The sequence below is a fragment of the Anabrus simplex genome, chromosome 1 (assembly GCF_040414725.1).
Source record: "Anabrus simplex isolate iqAnaSimp1 chromosome 1, ASM4041472v1, whole genome shotgun sequence".
NCBI classification, from domain to species: Eukaryota; Metazoa; Arthropoda; class Insecta; order Orthoptera; family Tettigoniidae; genus Anabrus; species Anabrus simplex.
In genome coordinates, this window is record NC_090265.1 from 92,976,971 (window position 1) to 92,994,314 (window position 17,344).

Sequence of the window (17,344 nt, forward strand, 5' to 3'; positions counted from 1 at the left end):
TCACTTTATTTATCATTCTATTAATAAATCTTTTGGAATATCCGTTGCTACGAGCTTTTTGATGGATTACATTTATCTCTCTATTATAATTCTTCTTAGACATAGGTATGTTCATAGCTGTATTAATTAAACTGTAAAATGTTGCCTTGTTATGTTGACCTGGATGATTGGAGTCATTTCTGATAATAGTATCTGTTTGAGTAGCTTTTCTGAAAATTTGCAAATCGAAATGACCAGAATGTCTTGTAATTGTTAAATCTAAATAATGTAAAGTCCTGTCATTTTCAGATTCCATTGCAAAATGCGCTTGTTTATCCAAAGTATTTAAATACTCTAATATACCATCAGGTTTAACCTTTTATTCATCGATAATAACAAATATATCATCGACGTATCTCAACCATGTAATCAATCCATCTATTTTATCCACTATTTTACTATATTCCATGTAATCCATGAATATGTTTGCTAAAATAACCTACCTGAAGCCGGCGAACCCATTGCTAGGCCTTTAGACTGTTTGTAAATTTTGTTGTCAAACACACAATAAGCCAATACTCCACACCATTATGGAGTTACCAACAGCCTGTATGATATGTTGTTGACAACTGGGGTTCTTGGGATCTTACCATCAGCTCGAAACAACTGGAACAGTGACTCATGGAACAAAACTACATGTCACCAGTCCTCCAGGATCCAGTTAGACACGTTATGCAGCCAGGTCTTCTGTTCCCATATCCTTTTGATGTTAAAGAACATTGCACTGACCTGCCAAGTGTTGTTTCCGTTTACATTAAAATTTATCTTTTACTTCCATGTCTTTTAATTTCCATACTCTTATTTTCTTCTCATTTTTTTCATTTTCACTACTTTTGGCAAGACTGTTACATGTAACAACTCTGTACAATTTGCTCTTTCCACTGAGAAGTAATCGCTTACTGTCTTTGTCCTTCTGTTTCCCCATCTGTATCTTGTAATCTTTCTAGTATTCCTCCTGAACCTTGTCTCATACAAAAATCCACCTTCTTTCCTTTTCCCCTCCACTTAACTTACTCAGTCCCATCATAGTTATATTCCTCTCCTTGTAATCAATCACCTATTCTGACTGGCCAATCAGTGTCATGAGGCTGATTATTACTACTTTTATGATACTCTCTGCTGGTTGTCCACTATTCACAGTCCCCCCTCTTTCATTCCTCTGTCCATATCGTAAATGTCCAATTACTTCTTCCATTCCTTTTCTGTCCCATACCACCATTGCATTAAAGTCTCCCATAACAGTATCTTCCACATCCTTTATTTCTCTCTTCAGCGTCCTCAGGAATTTGTCCATATCTTCTTCTTTGCACCAAGTCTGGGGTGCATACACTGGGATGAAATTCTTCACTCCATTCTCCTTCCTTAACTGTATCTTCATTATTCTATCACTTATGTAGTCCACCTTATCCGTATACTCGTCTTAAGATCTTGTTTGTTTTATCTCCACTTCATTCTTTGTCTTGTGTCCTCCACTCCAATAGTGTGTGTATCTCTCTCTTTACTTTCCTTTTCCCCTCCACTTCACTCAGTCGCATCATAGTTATATTCTTCTCCTTGTAATCAATCGCCTATTCTGACTGTCCACGAACCTGCAGGGGGGAGAGGTGATACTCCCATGTTGCGCATCCCAGGTGGCGGATAGGGGGGTCCTAACCGGCTTGCCGGTGGACTTGAGGGAAATAAAATACCTCTCGCGGACCAAACACACACCCCCTGTGGGTGGGGGAGACAGACGAATAATACACCCACGGTATCCCCTGCCTGTCGTGAGAGTCGACTAAAAGGGGCGACCAAGGGCTGATTGTATTAGAACTATGAAACTACTTTTGATTAATACAATCACGCGGGGAACATCATGGGTCGCTTTTACTTGCGAGTATTACCACTCTGTTAGGTACTGAATAGTTTTGTGATTCATAGCACTCAAGCGGGGTTCAGTGTGGGCTTCCAGTACCCATGAGTCGTACCCATGTGAGCAACACCACGGGTCTGGGCGTTGCCTGTGAGTTGTACCACTATATGAGCAACACCATGGGTCTGTGTTGCCAGTGATTAGTACCCACTATGTGAGGAACACCACGGGAATGCCGGCGCCTGTGTTTAGTACATCTAGGTGAGGAACCTCGTGGGTTTGCATTGGCTATGAGTGGCGCCATTGTGTGAGAAACACCATAGGTCTGCGTTACTTGTACGAAGTACAATACTTGTGAGTAGTACCATCTTGTGTGGAACACCGTGAGTCTTCGCTACTTTTGATTAGTACCCCAACATGACAAATACCATGGTTCTACTTTACTCGCGACATGTACCATTCTGTGGGGTGTTAGTCGTGGATTTTGCACCCCTGTAGACATCAAGCATCATTGTGCTTTATGAGTGGTCCCTTGGTCAGTAATACTATTATTTACGATCTTTCTTGAGTTTGATCCACTGTTTTTGTTTGTTTTTTGTTTTTTGTAGGTTTTATGTCCATCCATTCATTCTTCATGACATTTTATTTTATTTTGGTCAGTGGATTAATTTGAACCTTTTGTTATTTCATTTCGTACCATTAGGGGCCGATGACCTCGATGTTAGGCCCCTTTAAACAACAAGCATCATCATCATCATCATCTATTCTGACTGTCCAGTCAGTGTTATGAGGTTGATTATTGCTACTTTCATGATGCGCTGTGCTGGTTGCCCATTTCTCGCAGCTCCCCCCATCATAAGAACTGTGCGTCGCTTCCAGGGTACATCCTAGCCTTTTCCTAGGCTAATTGAAAGGTACCACTTTCATTTTAGGCTCACCACTCTCAAGAGGCATTTTAAGAGCTACTGCCAGCTTGTGATCAGGCTGCTCCTAATATGGAGTACAGATACCTCCTGCCACCACCCCTAACTTGGTGTCATGCTGCTTGATGGGTTCCAATTCATTATCATTACCAATACCTACACCAAGGGGGCAACACCCCACCTAAGGAAACACATCCGCCCAAAGCCATTGGTCCCGTTCGGTGATACGGTTATTTACCAACACTGGATATACAGTCTACTCATTGCCGTATCTGGGTAACCGGCCATACAAGTTTTCTTTGAACTCATTAAATTGTAATTACGACAGGTTTGAACCAAGAACTTCGTTTACAATTTTGTATGAGGAACAAGCATACTTCCATTCAGTGACTTTTTTGAATAGATGAAAATATTTTTCATCAAATCTGGCTACTACTGAAGCATGTTGCGTAGGTAGTTGATATAATTATTATATCAGCTGAATAAGGGATAAAGGTTAATACCGCAATAGCAACCGGTAACCATTTGCCTATTTTTAAAACAAATTGTATGGAAGTATGTTTGTTCCTCATACATCACCAAACGATTTGACCTTGCAATTAGGGTTGCGCAGCTGTGATGTTGCATTTGGGAAATAGTAGGTTCGGACCCCACTGTCGGCAACCCTGAAGATAGTTTTCCATGGTGTCCCATTTGCACACCAGGCAAATGCTGGGGCTGTACTTAAGGCCACGGCCGCTTCCTTCCCACTCCTAGCCCTTTCCTATCCCATCATCACGTATCTGTGTCGCTGCAGTGCAAAGCAAATTGTTAAAATTTAAAAAAAAACATTTGTACATCAGAAGTGAACTTCTTCAATAAGTATGTCTGTTGCAAACCTATTGAAAATTATGTATTCATTCATACATTGAAAATTGTGCTGGATACTTTTATAGATATTCAGATAGGTTAGGTTATGTTAGGTCAAGAATTGGAATTAATATTATTGTCATATGCTATGTGTTTACAATTTTTATGTAAATATTTGTAATTTTGTTCTTGATTGCTTAGTGATGCACCAAAACAAGAACGTCCTGAACGTCTCATCAGCCGGTTGCGGACTATTTCAGTGGATGACGCAGGTCCTAAGTTGACAGTGACACGCCAGCCTCGTGGACCGGATGGAACCAAAGGATTTGACTCTGATATGAGACAACCAAGAGCCCCAGGAACTGTTGTTGAGTAGCAGTGTAAAGGGAGGAACTTTACTCTTCGGTCTTTAGCTTACTAAATTCCATTGAAGCTGCAAGTCCAAATGCATAGCGATCTCATAGATGTAATACATACCTGGGATGGAATTTAATTTTATATGCTCTGTTGCATTTTTAGTCCTTTTTTTGCTTTTTGTTAAGCCTGTGGTAACTCTACTATTCAAGATGAGCTCTGAAAATCAAAGACATAGTTTTCTTTGCATTTCTTACATACAGAGCTGACAAAACTGTTAAGAGGAAAATAATAAGATGTCATTCAATTTATTATCCCTATTCAGCCTATACTCAAGGCTTCTCATGCTAAACTTCCTGTGATGCAGAACTACTTGACTGGTGATGTATCAGATGAACCACCCAAGTAAATGAAGCATAATAGTTTTCTTCAAGTTAAGCTTACTGCAGTTTAATGTGTTAATTACATATATTGCCTTTTAAATCTCTGGACTGCAACTATTTGAACAGAAACCAAATAACTTTCATATATTATGATAGTCATTGTGAATAACAAGGGATTTGATTGATAAATGAAAAAGATTTACTGTATGTTGTGTACAAGATAATGTTAAGATGCATTCATTTGCCTCTTCGTAGGATAAGTGGTGGACATGATAAAAGGTGGTCTGACATTCTTGTTATGATATTGGGGGGAGGGAGGGTGACAAATATCTAGCTTTAATGAAAAATAACAAAGACTCCCTGTTTATGTAGGGAACTATACCTTCTATAATTCATCAGTCCTTCAGTCACTTCTAGTATGCCATGTTGACCACTAGCTGAGTGGTTATTTATCAGGTAGCCTGCCCTGGCTGGCCAAGGGCCAAACTGGGGTGAAATACATTTGTTCCAAGAGAAATGTTCAGATGCCTACATCTACATCATTTAATATTTCATGTGAGTGAAGTTTATTGTTTGGGAAACTACATTGTGTTCAGTGCAGTACCCACAACAGCCAATTAGTTGTTTTAAAATAATATCTAGACTGAAACTTTTCCTGAATTATTAATGATCACTATTTTACTAATGAGCTGTTGTGCATGTTAGTTTACAGTAATACATATTGTCATTTCCTTTGTATATTATGATTTTATTTTGTAAGTTAAGTGTGATATAAAACAGGGGGTTATTAATGTTGGTAAAAGTCTTCTCCATGATATAATTCAATGTGGTATGTCATGTGTAGACCACTGTATTAAATGCAGTTCATTCTTTTCAGATAATATTTTTGCTTTTGCTCACATCAGAGAACTTGTGGTAGATGATGTAGTTGTTGCTTTTGTAAAACTTAAAACTTGGGAGAGAAGCTGTTTTTTACTATTTGTTTTGACAAATACAGTGTTGGATATTGCCGTAGTGAACATTTATAAAGTGTTTTGGAGTGATCACTGTGATGAAAGAGCCGTTTCTTTAAAAATAATTTTGAGTGTTACTTAGTTTGTATTTGTAATATATTTTTTCTTTTCTTTTTTTAAATTGTTTTTTTTATCAACCATGCCCTCTGTGTTGCTTCCATGTTCATGGGGAACAGTGTTAGAATGAATTGATACAAGTTTGAATGCAAAATACTCTGCATAATAAGAGATAACAAGGATAGTAAAAATTATGAAAAGGAACTTAATTTCCAGGAGCCCATAAAATGTAATTATTACTGTGCAAGCATTTGAGCAAAAAACTGTATATTCATAAAGCTGCTCAAATACTGTGGGTGTATTATTATTGTAGTAGTATCTGTATCCAGTATGTTTTGGTATGATTCTTTCTCATGAGAGCAGTTGTGAGCTTGTGTGTTAGTGTGTGCGCGTGTGTATGATTTTATGTATGCTTCTTTGATACATTCATGTGATATTTAAATGCCTGGGCCATTATTTAGAGGTGTATTCATTTGGGATACATGTAACAGCCAAATGCTATGAAGTATTGGAATTGATAGTATTTTGAACAGAAATGGAAAGGAAAAACTATTCTTCTGGAACACAATTCAGCAGAATGGTTTGCTCATATATTAAGGTTCATTTAGAACTACTGTAATTCAGCACTCTGTACATACAGTGTAGCTAAGGCTGCATCACTTGTGTAAAAGAATTAATAGATTTCTATAGTCAGTCTGGAAAGTAATATTATTTCAAGTAAACTCTGTGAAATATTCAAATACCGTTAATATTTTAATTTTTGCCAAAGTTGCTGTGGGTACTGCATTGCAGTAATTTTGATTAATGATGTTAATTTTCTTCTAATGTATTTAATTTTCATTCGCAGGAAAAATGTAAAAAAGGAAAAAAGATATATATATATATATACAAATTGGACATGATACAAATAAAACATGTGAAGATTTTTTATTCAATCATGACCCAGGTATCCCCCTCCATGGCATGTTGTCCTCAGCCAAATAACATACACAGAACCACCACTTTATACTGTTTTTCAGAGGCCCTAAAAAAAATTGAACATAAAAGTAAACCTTATAAGTAAGAAATAAATAATTCATATGTGAGCAGTATTACAGTATTTATACTATTAAAGAATATTTTAGTTTTATAATAATTTACATGCAAAGATGTTGACATTTCTATATTCACTATAATGCGAGGGAAGTAAATAAATGAAATAAAAATAGTCTTCTGGAATCACTCAAATAGTGGTCATTGTAACTTCAGGATAAATTCATTGACATTTAGTCACCACACTGACATGTTCTATTGATCCGCTTATTTATAGGTCTTGTTCTATGTCTAGGTGCACTGGAATGCAAAATTTGTAACACACTAATTCATTAGAACATTTATCAATCATTTTTGAGATACCACTTTGCCAGGACTGTTGACATCCTGAAAGAACCCTCCATAACTGAGTCCATCATTCTCCTAGGTAATCTATCCTCCTCCATTCGCCTCACATGACCCCACCACCGAAGCTGGTTTATGCATACAGCTTCATCCATTGAGTTCATTCCTAACGTAGCCTTTATCTCCTCATTCTGAGTATCCTCTTGCCATTGTTCCCACCTGTTTGTACCAGCAATCATTCTTGCTACTTTCATGTCTGTTACTTCTAACTTATGAATAAGATATCCTGAGTACCCAGCTTTCACACCCATAAAGCAAAGTTGGTCTGAAAACAGACCGATGTAAAGATAATTTGGCCCGGGAGCTGACTTCCTTCTTACAGAATACTCTTGATCGCAACTGCAAGCTCACTGCATTAGCTTTACTGCACCTTGATTCAATCTCACTATATTACCATCCTGGGAGAACACACATCCTAAATACTTGAAATTATCTACCTGTTGCAGCTTTGTATCACCAATCTGACCTTCAGTTCTCTCAGATTTCTTACCTACTGACATCAATACAGTCTTCGAAAGGCTAATTTTCATACCATACTCATTGCACCTATTTGCAAGTTGCAAGATATTGGACTGCAGGCTTTCGGCACAATCTGCCATTAAGTCGTCAGCATAGGCCAGGCTGCATACTACATTTCCACCTAACTGAATGCCTCCCTGCCACTTTATACCTTTCAGCAGGTGATCCATGTAAACTATGAACAACAAAGGTGAAAGATTACAGCCTTGTCTAACCCCTGTAAGTACCCTGAAACAAGAACTCATTCTACCATCTATTCTCACTGCAACCTAATTGTCAACTTAAATGCCTTTGATTGATTTTAATAATCTACCCTTAATCCCATAGTCACCCAGTATGGTGAACATCTTTTCCCTCGGTACCCTGTTATATGCTTTCTTTAGATCTATGAAACATAAACACAACTGTCTATTCCTCCCGTAGCATTTTTCAGTTACCTGGCGCATACTGAAAATCTGATTCTGACAGCCTCTCTGTGGTCTGAAACCACACTGGTTTTCATCCAACTTCTTCTCAACGACTGATCGCACCCTCCCTTCCAAGATGCCAGTGAATACTTTGCCTGATATACTAATCAATGAGATACCTCGATAGTTGTTGCAATCCTTCCTGTTCCCTTGCTTATAGATAGGTGCAATTACTGCTTTTGTTCAATCTGAAGGTACCTCACCAACACGCCATGCTAATCTTATTGTATGAAGCCATTTCATCTCTGCCTTCCCACTATACTTCACCATTTCAGGCCTAATTTCATCTATTCCTGCTGCTTTATGACAATGGAATTTATTTACCATCGTTTCCACTTCCTCAAGCGTAATTTCACAAACATCATTTTCCTCCTCCCCATAAGCTTGGCTGTTCGCGACACCACCATGAAGATTTCTTTTTACATTGAGAAGATTTTCAAAATATTCCCTCCACCTCTCCAGTGATTCCCTGGGATCTATTATGAGTTCACCTGAATGATCCAAAACACTGTTCATTTCCTTTTTCCCTCCCTTCCTAAGTTTCTTTATTGCTGTTCAGAAAGGTTTCCCTGCTGCTTGACCTAGCCTTTCCAGGTTATTACCAAAATCTTCCCACGACTTCTTTTTGGTTTCAACAACTATTTGTTTCACTCTGTTTCTTTCATTTACGTACAATTCCCTGTCTGCATCAGCCCTTGTTTGGAGCCATTTCTGATGAGCCTTCTTTTTACCTTTCCAAGCTGTTCTCACTTCATCATTCCACCAAGATGTTTGCTTTTTCACATCTTTACACACAGTTGTTCCTAGGCATTCCTGTGCTGTTGCTACTACAGCATTTCTGTATGCCACGCATTTTTTATCTATATCCTGAACCTGCTTACTGTCCACTGTTTGGAACTTCCTACTAATTATATCCATGTACTTCTGCCTAATTTCCTCGTCCTGGAGATTTTCTGTCCTTATTCGTTTACAGACAGATTTCACTTTCTCTATTCTAGGCCTACAGATACTTAGTTCACTACAGATCAGATAGTGGTCTGCTTCATTGAAAAAATCCTGTACATTCCTAACAGATTTCCTGAATTTGAAGTCTGGTAAGATATAGTCTAATATGGATCTTGTACCCCTAGCCTCCCATGTGTAGCAGTGAATAGCCTTATGCTTGAAGAATGTATTCGTAACTGCTAAATCCATACTAGCACAGAAGTCCAGCAAACGCTTCCTATTCCCATTAGCTTCCATATGTTTCCCACATTTACCAATCACGCTTTTGTATCCTTCAGTTCTATTTCCAACTCTCGCATTGAAATTGCCCAATAGCACTATCCTATCCTTGCTGTTGACCCTGACTACGATGTTACTCGATGCTTCATAAAACTTCTCAATTTCATCCTCATCTGCACCCTCATATGGTGAATACACTGAGACAATTCTAGTCTTAATTCCTCCAACTGCCAAATCTACCCACATCATTCAACTGTGTTGCGTGCAACTCTGCCCTTCCCTTTTTAAAACCCGTCAAGTACACTTTATAATCACCTAGCTCTTCCTCTTTATCTCTCCTTACCCAAATATCACTTACTCCTCACATATCCAGATGCATCCTCTTTGCTGACTCAGCCAGTTCTATGTTCTTTCCTCTGTAAGCCCTATTAATATTGATAGCTCCCTATCGAATTTTATTTTGTTCGCCAAGCTGTTTCCAAGGAGTCCCTCGCCTGTAAAATGGGAGTGGGACTCCATTACTCCCATAGGTCCGAGGCTTGCTTAAAATGTTCTGAGCTTGGTAAATTCATGAAGCAGGATGCTACCCTACTTACACATAGTCCAAGTGAGAATCTCTCCTCTAACGGGTTAGGGACCATCTATGGATTGTATAGCCCTAGCTGCCTGAGCACAAGGAAGGTCATGACTCATAATATGTCCGAGATGCCCACTCCCATTCCGTAGCAACTGGGATCTCGACTCTCACGACCACTTACTAGGCCACTCAGCTGTTGCCCATGGTTCATGAACTAGGACTTGACTACAGATCCCACACCATGAACAATAACATTAAAAATCATTTTGAATTTCTTTATAGAAACAGAATGGAATATTGCAGATACACATCCAATCCATAAAAAAGGTGATAGATCAGATCCTAGTAACTATCTAGGAATTTCTTTGCTAGATATCACCTATAAAATTTTCTCTAAGATCCTATATTCCAGAATCCATGACCAGCTTGATAGTAAAATTGAGTGAAGATCGGTGGTTTTCGTCCAGGACGAAATTGTTCAGATCAAGTTATCAGTCTCAAATTGGTCATAAAATGTCAACGCATTAGGAGCAAAAATTTTGTGATCATTTTTGTTGATTTTCAAAAGGGTTATGATACTATCCATCGTGAATCATTACTACATATCCTTACTGAATTTCGTCTACATCGGAAACCTGTTAACCTTATTGTGATCACTCCGACAAACACAAAGTCTACAGTTAGATTCAGAAATGAAATCTCTGAACCATTTGAAATTCATACTGGTCTTCGACAGGGAGATGGATTATTCCCACTGATGTTTAATTGTGTGCTGGAAAAAAATTATGCCGGAATGGAGTAAGGTATGTCCTCTGACTATTACAAGTGGAAGAAATATTTGACTAAATTGTCTTGCATTCGCTGATGATCTGGCGCTATTAGCAAATAGTCTAGAAGAAGCAAAATTTCAGGTAGAGGAACTAGGAGGATTAGCAGCAAAGGTTGGGTTGAAAATATCTCTTGAGAAAACAAAAATGATGCCATCCTTTAAAGTTGACACTCCATGTATTATATTATATAATACTCAGAAAATAAACGTTGTAAATAAAGTTAAATATCTTGGTGAAATTGTCACTGGAAATGCTAATGAAAAAGCATGCATAAATATTAGAACTCTAAACTTGAGACAAATACAACAAATTACATGGCTGAGTTACAAAAAACAGTCTCTTTCAATTAATGCTAAATTTCGCCATTATAACTCCGTCATCAAACCAGAAACAATGTGCGGAAGTGAAACATTATTCAAACTAAATACCCAAGCAACAACAGACAAACTGCAGAAAGTAGATAGAAGAATTCTCCGGACAATTATTAATAAAAAACATCTGGTTGATGGCCAGTGAAGACTTTTACCCAATTCAGTAATTAACAAGGAAAGTGAATCAATTATTAACACGATGGGAAAACGGTGGATTGCATTTTTTGGACAAATATACCGTTTGCCAAATTTTAGACTCCTAAAACAGCTTTTTGATTTCTTTAGGAACAGTAAAACAAAAAACACTTGGTTTAAAGAAATACAAATGGATTTGGATGAATTGAAAATTACTACAGAACAAATTGAAAATGGAGAAGAAAAGAAGATTCTAAACAACAAATATTCAAAACTTCACTTAAAACATCAAAACGTAAGCAGTATGTTATAGCAGCAGAAGAATGAGCTGCAATATCATCTAGAATGAAGAAGTTTTGGGAAAAGTGTTAAAAAATGAACTTATTTTTGATTTAGTTAGTGTTTGAACATTTTATTGTATAAGGTATTTTGATGCTCCAATGTGGGTGTAAACGTGTAAATAAATAAATAGAAACACAAATTACTCCTCAGACATAGTTTTGAATTATACATAATTAAATGTAATTGCTCTTAATATGACATAAAAATTTCTGCAAAGGATTGTGGTGGATTGTCAGTCCTTAAAAATAAAGTCACTATTCAGTTCTCTCGCATTCAAGTTTTCCACTCATCATAGTTCGTACTCATGAATGTAATCAAACTCCCACTGTTCAACATGGCCTCGTGTAGTGTAGAGTCGTTCACTACACAGCTGATACACACTCAAATGACTCACCGACTGAAGACGGCCTCGTAACACTTGCAGCTGACCCTGTGCTCTTTTAACATTCTCAGGACCAAGCCCATATTTTGTGCTTGTCTGCAGAAACTAGAGGATTTTAGTTATTTTCAAAAATTCCTCCTGTGTACCTACTCAGTGGATCTTGCTATACACCATCTGAAAGGTGATGTTCTCTACTGTACATTTATATCCCACTTAGTGCATTCAGATATTCTGAATAGTGTACAAATATTGCAGTTTTCTCTATCGCTATGTAAACTGAAAAATTGAAAAGTAAGTTCAGCCCGTTTTTTGTAGTTGTGTGAATGTTAAATTCAGATTATGAAAAGAGTTACAAACTACATGTTAACTAATTTATACTATCTGCTACTAATTCGCAAGCTGTCATATTTTTCTTGGTGTGGTAAAATGTGTCCCTCATTAACATTTCCATTACAAAGCCTAAGGCTTTGAAAAGTTTTATTTGAAATGTGACTTTTGAGGCTACTCAGAATGATTTATGATGCATAACCTTAAGACACACCATTAGTACGATATCTCCCAATCCATCTATTTCACTGTCAGAGTCATTGACACTTTCATTACTAAGGCTAGGCCTAAACTTTGAAAAGTTGTACGTATTCACAGCATTAGGATTTAAGCCTCCTCAAAATTATTTACGATACATAGCCTTCTCCCAATTCATCTGTTTCACTGTTAATCATCTGCATTAACTATTTCATCTCCTGTCCTGTTTCACGCCATCGTTAGTATTACAGTCATAGCTGACATATTATTTTATTTCTCTGCACTGCATCCTTGATTTGCAAAAAAATACTGTGTTTAAAAACTGCTCTGAAGTACCATCTAGTGGCAGCATTCATTACTACATACAACCACGAACATGTAGCTACAACCAAGCCTGTTAAAATTGCGGGCAGGGATTTAAAATGATATTCTATGCTTGAGCCTGTAGCATTTACTGGCTTGGGCAATTCCAAAAGAACGGAAGCCCATAGTACACATGTTAGCTTTGTAGCCCTTTGCAGCCCACTTGGACTCTCAACCTTGTCACAGTGAGGAATGTTGATTACACATGCAGATATTTTTGAACCTCTTCTAAATGTTTATCTGCTTGTAAGATTACGTCCAGAAAGGTCATTCACTGTTTTCTTCATTTTCCTCTTCATTTCTTTTCACAGTAGGCTGGACTTTGTAGCTCAGAAGGTAGAGAATTGGCCTTCTGACCCCAAGTTTGTGTGTTTGATTCCAGCTCACTCTGGTGGTGTTTGAAGGTGTTCAGATATGTTAGCCTCATATTGGTAGATTTACTGGCATGTAAAAGAACTCCAGTGGAACAAAATTCCAGCTCTACAACATCTCTGAAAACTGTTAAGTCCCCTGCAAAGTATTCTTATTTGCATTGTAATCGTACAATGGTAAAGACCACCATTGCTTTTATCCTGAGAAGTGCAAACAGTACTGAAGTGTTTGTCAGTATCAAGAGCACAACACCAAGCATAACATCCTACTTACAAAGTGATATAGTAGAACCCCTTTTTATCAAATCTCAGGGGGATTTTGTGTATGCTCTTTAAATAGGGGTTTTTCTGAAAAGGAGGTCCATGTAAAAATGACAACATACTACTAGTATATGAAATAATGTACAAGGGTAATTCCAGAAATAAGGTCTCCTATTTCTTTATTAATACAGAACTCTGTTCGTGTGGCTGTTGGTCACATTATTGCGAAGAGTGTTTCCCGTGCTCGCATATAAACATGCGCACGCCACACTGAGGCACTCGGCCTTGGCTTGGCAGCCGTTGAGAATGGAGGTAACCGCGAAGTGCGCACAGTTATTCGTTTTTTAAACGAAAATGTACTGAACCGATTGAAATCCATGGCCAATTGACGGAAGTGTATGATGAGTCGTGCATGGATGTCAAAAATGTTCGTAAGTGGTGTACAGGGTTTGCAGCCGGTCAGACTGAAATTCACAACGAACGAACAAAGGAGCGGGAGACCGTCAATTCCCGTTGAGAAAGTCATGAAGGTTGAGCAAATCATGCTTGAAAATCGGCGGATCACCCTGGATGATCTCTGCACTTTGGTTCCTGAGGTTTCCCCGAAGCGTCGCTCACAGAATTTTAATGGAAGAGTTGAAATACTGGAAGGTGTGCGCAAGATGAGTGCCACGCATGCTAACTGAAGACCCCATGTGGCAACGAGTTGATTCTTCCCACGCATTTCTTCAACGCTTTGCAGGCGAACAGGACAACTGTTTGGACTCAATTGTCATGGGTGACAAAACCTGGGCGTTCCATTTTACACCAGAGACAGGGCAACAATCACGCCAGTGGCGGCATCCCTCTTCGCCAAAGCCGCGGAAATTCAAGCAAACACAGTCTGTCGGTAAAGTCATGATAACTGTATTTTGGGATCGAAAAGGGGTATTGTTGGTCGACTTTATGCCCGCTGGGACCACAGTTAACACTGACAGGTACTGTGAGACGCTGATAAAACTCAGACAGGCAATTCAGAACCAGAGAAGAGACTCAGGTGGGCAATTCAGAACTGGAGAAGAGGAATGTTTAGCTAAGGCATAAACATTCTCCATGACAACGCTCACCCGCACGTCGCCCGGCAAACCGCTGTTCTCCTACAACAGTTTCAGTGGAACATCATTACCCACCCACCCTCTAGCCCCGACTTGGTGCCCAGTGACTATCACTTGTTCCCTAAGTTCAAAGAACATTTGGCTGGAAAGCAATTCAGCACCGACGAGATGAAAGTGAGGTTCACAACTTCCTGAACAGCATGGCGGCGATCTGGTATGACATGGGCATACAAAAACTGTCACAGCATCTACAAAAATGCATCGACCAAAAAGGTGATTATGTAGAAAAATAGCTAAATGTTCAAGCTATAAAATAATGTAAACTATTATAGAAATAAGAAGGTCTATGTATTTATTTAAAAAATAGGAGACCTTATTTTTGGGATTACCTTCATAATTGTGTCCTAAGTTAATTTAATGGTCATTAGAGATGGGAAAATTTATCAAAGAGTGTGACTGCTAAGAAGAAGAAGAAGAAGAATTTTGTGTGGCTATTGCTAGCCTGGTGCAGTCCTTGTAAGGTAGACCCTCTGATGAGGGTGAGCAGCATCTGCCATGTATGGGAAACTGCATGTTGTTATGGTGGAGGATAGTGTCATGTGATTTACGGGTTGTTGGGGACTGTACAAACATGAAGGATGTCTTTGATGATGATGTGTGGCCCCCGGAGAGGCCTGGTGCAGGTCTTTCTAGTTGACATCCATGAGCGAACTGCACATCTGAGTGTATGATGTTGATGACGATACGAATGCAGGGAGCAGGTGAAACCTGGTGTCATCTCATAGCCTATGCATCTTGAATAACACCACGTGGTCTGCACAAGGCTGCCATCTGACAAAGTGTCATATGCCCTCATTCCATATGAACACTGTGGAGTGGTTTGGAATCGTCTTAAGCTTTTGGCATGCAGTTTATGGATTAGAAATTGTATACCACCATCTCTTTCTCACCCTGCTAGCCAATATTCTCATGGTGAAAAATTCTTCGTCCGTTGGGACTCATAGCAAAAAAATTAACTCTTTAACCCTCAAGAGGTCGCATCAAAAGAGTTGCGTGATGGGTCACGCACAGTTGATTTGACCGGGGAGTATAAAATACCAGTTTTTGTAGCAAAAATGCAGTGTACTATTAAGGAAAACTAAGTCCATGAAACAAAATACCAGTTTTTCTTGTCAAATATATTGTATTGTGTAAGAAAAAGTATACACATGAAACAAAGTACTAGTCTTTTTTAGCAAAACAAGCTTTATTATTAAAGAAAGGCACATCCATGAAATAAAATACCAGTTTTTTATAGCAAAACACATTGTATTATTAAAGAAAAGCATATCTATGAAAATAAATACCAGTTTTTGTAGCAAAACGCATTGTATTATTGAAGAAAAAAATATCCAAGAAACTCACTTAATCCATTGATTTATTCATCCTCGGAATAATCTTGAGCAGCATCAGGATTGACACATTCCACACAGGTAACACTTGTATGTTCCTTACAGATGAAGCGTTGACATGTGTGTTTTGTTTTTATGTTTTGTCTCCAGTCATAATAACTCCACCTTCTTTCCTGATCAATACTTAGTATCATGTAATTCCTGCACAACTCATTGCTAAGTTGTTTTAAAAAGTTCCACCTGACTGTGTTTGTACTTGATTTGATCAGGGAGTATACCAGTTTTTGTAGCAAAAATTCAGTGTATTATTAAGGAAAACTAAGTCCATGAGGCAAAATACCAGTTTTTCTTGTCAAACATATTGTATTGTGTAAGAAAAAGTTTGTACTTGTAACTAATAAAACTATTGAAGCCAGCAGTGTGAAAAACAGAGTTAGTGGCCACCTGTTACTGGTTTAGGCTACCGAGTATCATGCTTTGCATTCATCTACTATGTCAACTCTACCCTTTGTAGGATTATAAAGTGTTGATATAAAAGGCTTGTTGTCTTCCCCTGAGTCAGGATCAATCTCATCAGTGTCCTGCATTGTTGAGATGAGTGGGACAACTTTGTTTTGTTTTGGGCAATAAAATGTAAGTGGTGTATTTTTTAATGCAAACATGGTTGAACTATTAGCTTTTTTGTAGCTATGAACTCTGGAGGGATCTCTTTCTTATTTTTTCTGATTTCTCCAACTAAGGTCAAGTTGTGGTCTTTCAAAAGTGTTTCAGCCAGTGATATGAGGTATTCCCATTATCGGTTATGATATTTCATCCAGATCCACTAATCAGCCATACTAGTCTTGAAACTAGAGCAAGCCCCGAATTATCAACAGCAAACAGTCCCTGAGGCTGCTTTCTGCGTACACTTCCATCTTCGTACTGTAAAATGTTTTTGTATGTTATAGATAAACTTTTATGCCTTATTTTTCAGGCTTCTTACTTTTTATGCATTGTCTAAATGGACAGTGGCCCCTGAATTACTCCAACATATCATCTATTGGTAGATGTTCACTAACAGCGTACTTAGATTTACACTGCTCAACTATTTTCAAAACCATTGCATATAGGTGCTAGCTTGCCATGTTTCTTACGCTGCTTTCGTGTCGCAACATTGTCAAACCGGATAGTTCTTATCAAAAATTTAAATCTCCTTATCCTCGTACATTTCTGAAAAAATTTAACACTGCTGCCGTCAGGTAAACACAAATCATAAAGATTCAAATTGGAAGCCCTGAATACACCAGCCATGTATGGAATCCCTATAAATGCAACTATTACCATCCTTGAAGTGTCGGCAGCATCTCTCTCACGGCTGAAACTACAGCTGTGCGTTGGTTGGTAAAAATCACATCGTTTAAAATGTCTTCTGTAAAAAGAGTCTCCAAGCTTGAACTGGTAAATCAATGGAAATGCCTACTTTTGCTTTAGGAAGATATCAGACTATACATTTTCAGGTTGTTCTTCATCTAAATAAAAGACCTTAAATGGCCACATTCAGTAATTATGGAACTTAAGTATAGTACCAAACAGCAAAAATTTGCTC

The 17,344-nt window shown here is 38.2% G+C and overlaps 1 protein-coding gene across 3 annotated transcripts in view; it reads left to right on the forward strand.

Annotated features, from left to right (window-relative positions):
- Unr (cold shock domain-containing Unr) overlaps positions 1-6,396 on the forward strand; it is a 287,182-nt gene extending 280,786 nt beyond the window's left edge. For all 3 annotated transcript variants that reach the window (XM_067156402.2, XM_067156419.2, XM_067156409.2), the window contains exon 14: positions 3,865-6,396. In XM_067156402.2, the coding sequence (XP_067012503.2) occupies positions 3,865-4,039 (175 nt within the window). In that variant the 3' untranslated portion in view covers positions 4,040-6,396. The remainder of the gene's footprint in view (positions 1-3,864) is intronic.
- Positions 6,397-17,344: the final 10,948 nt, after the last annotated feature.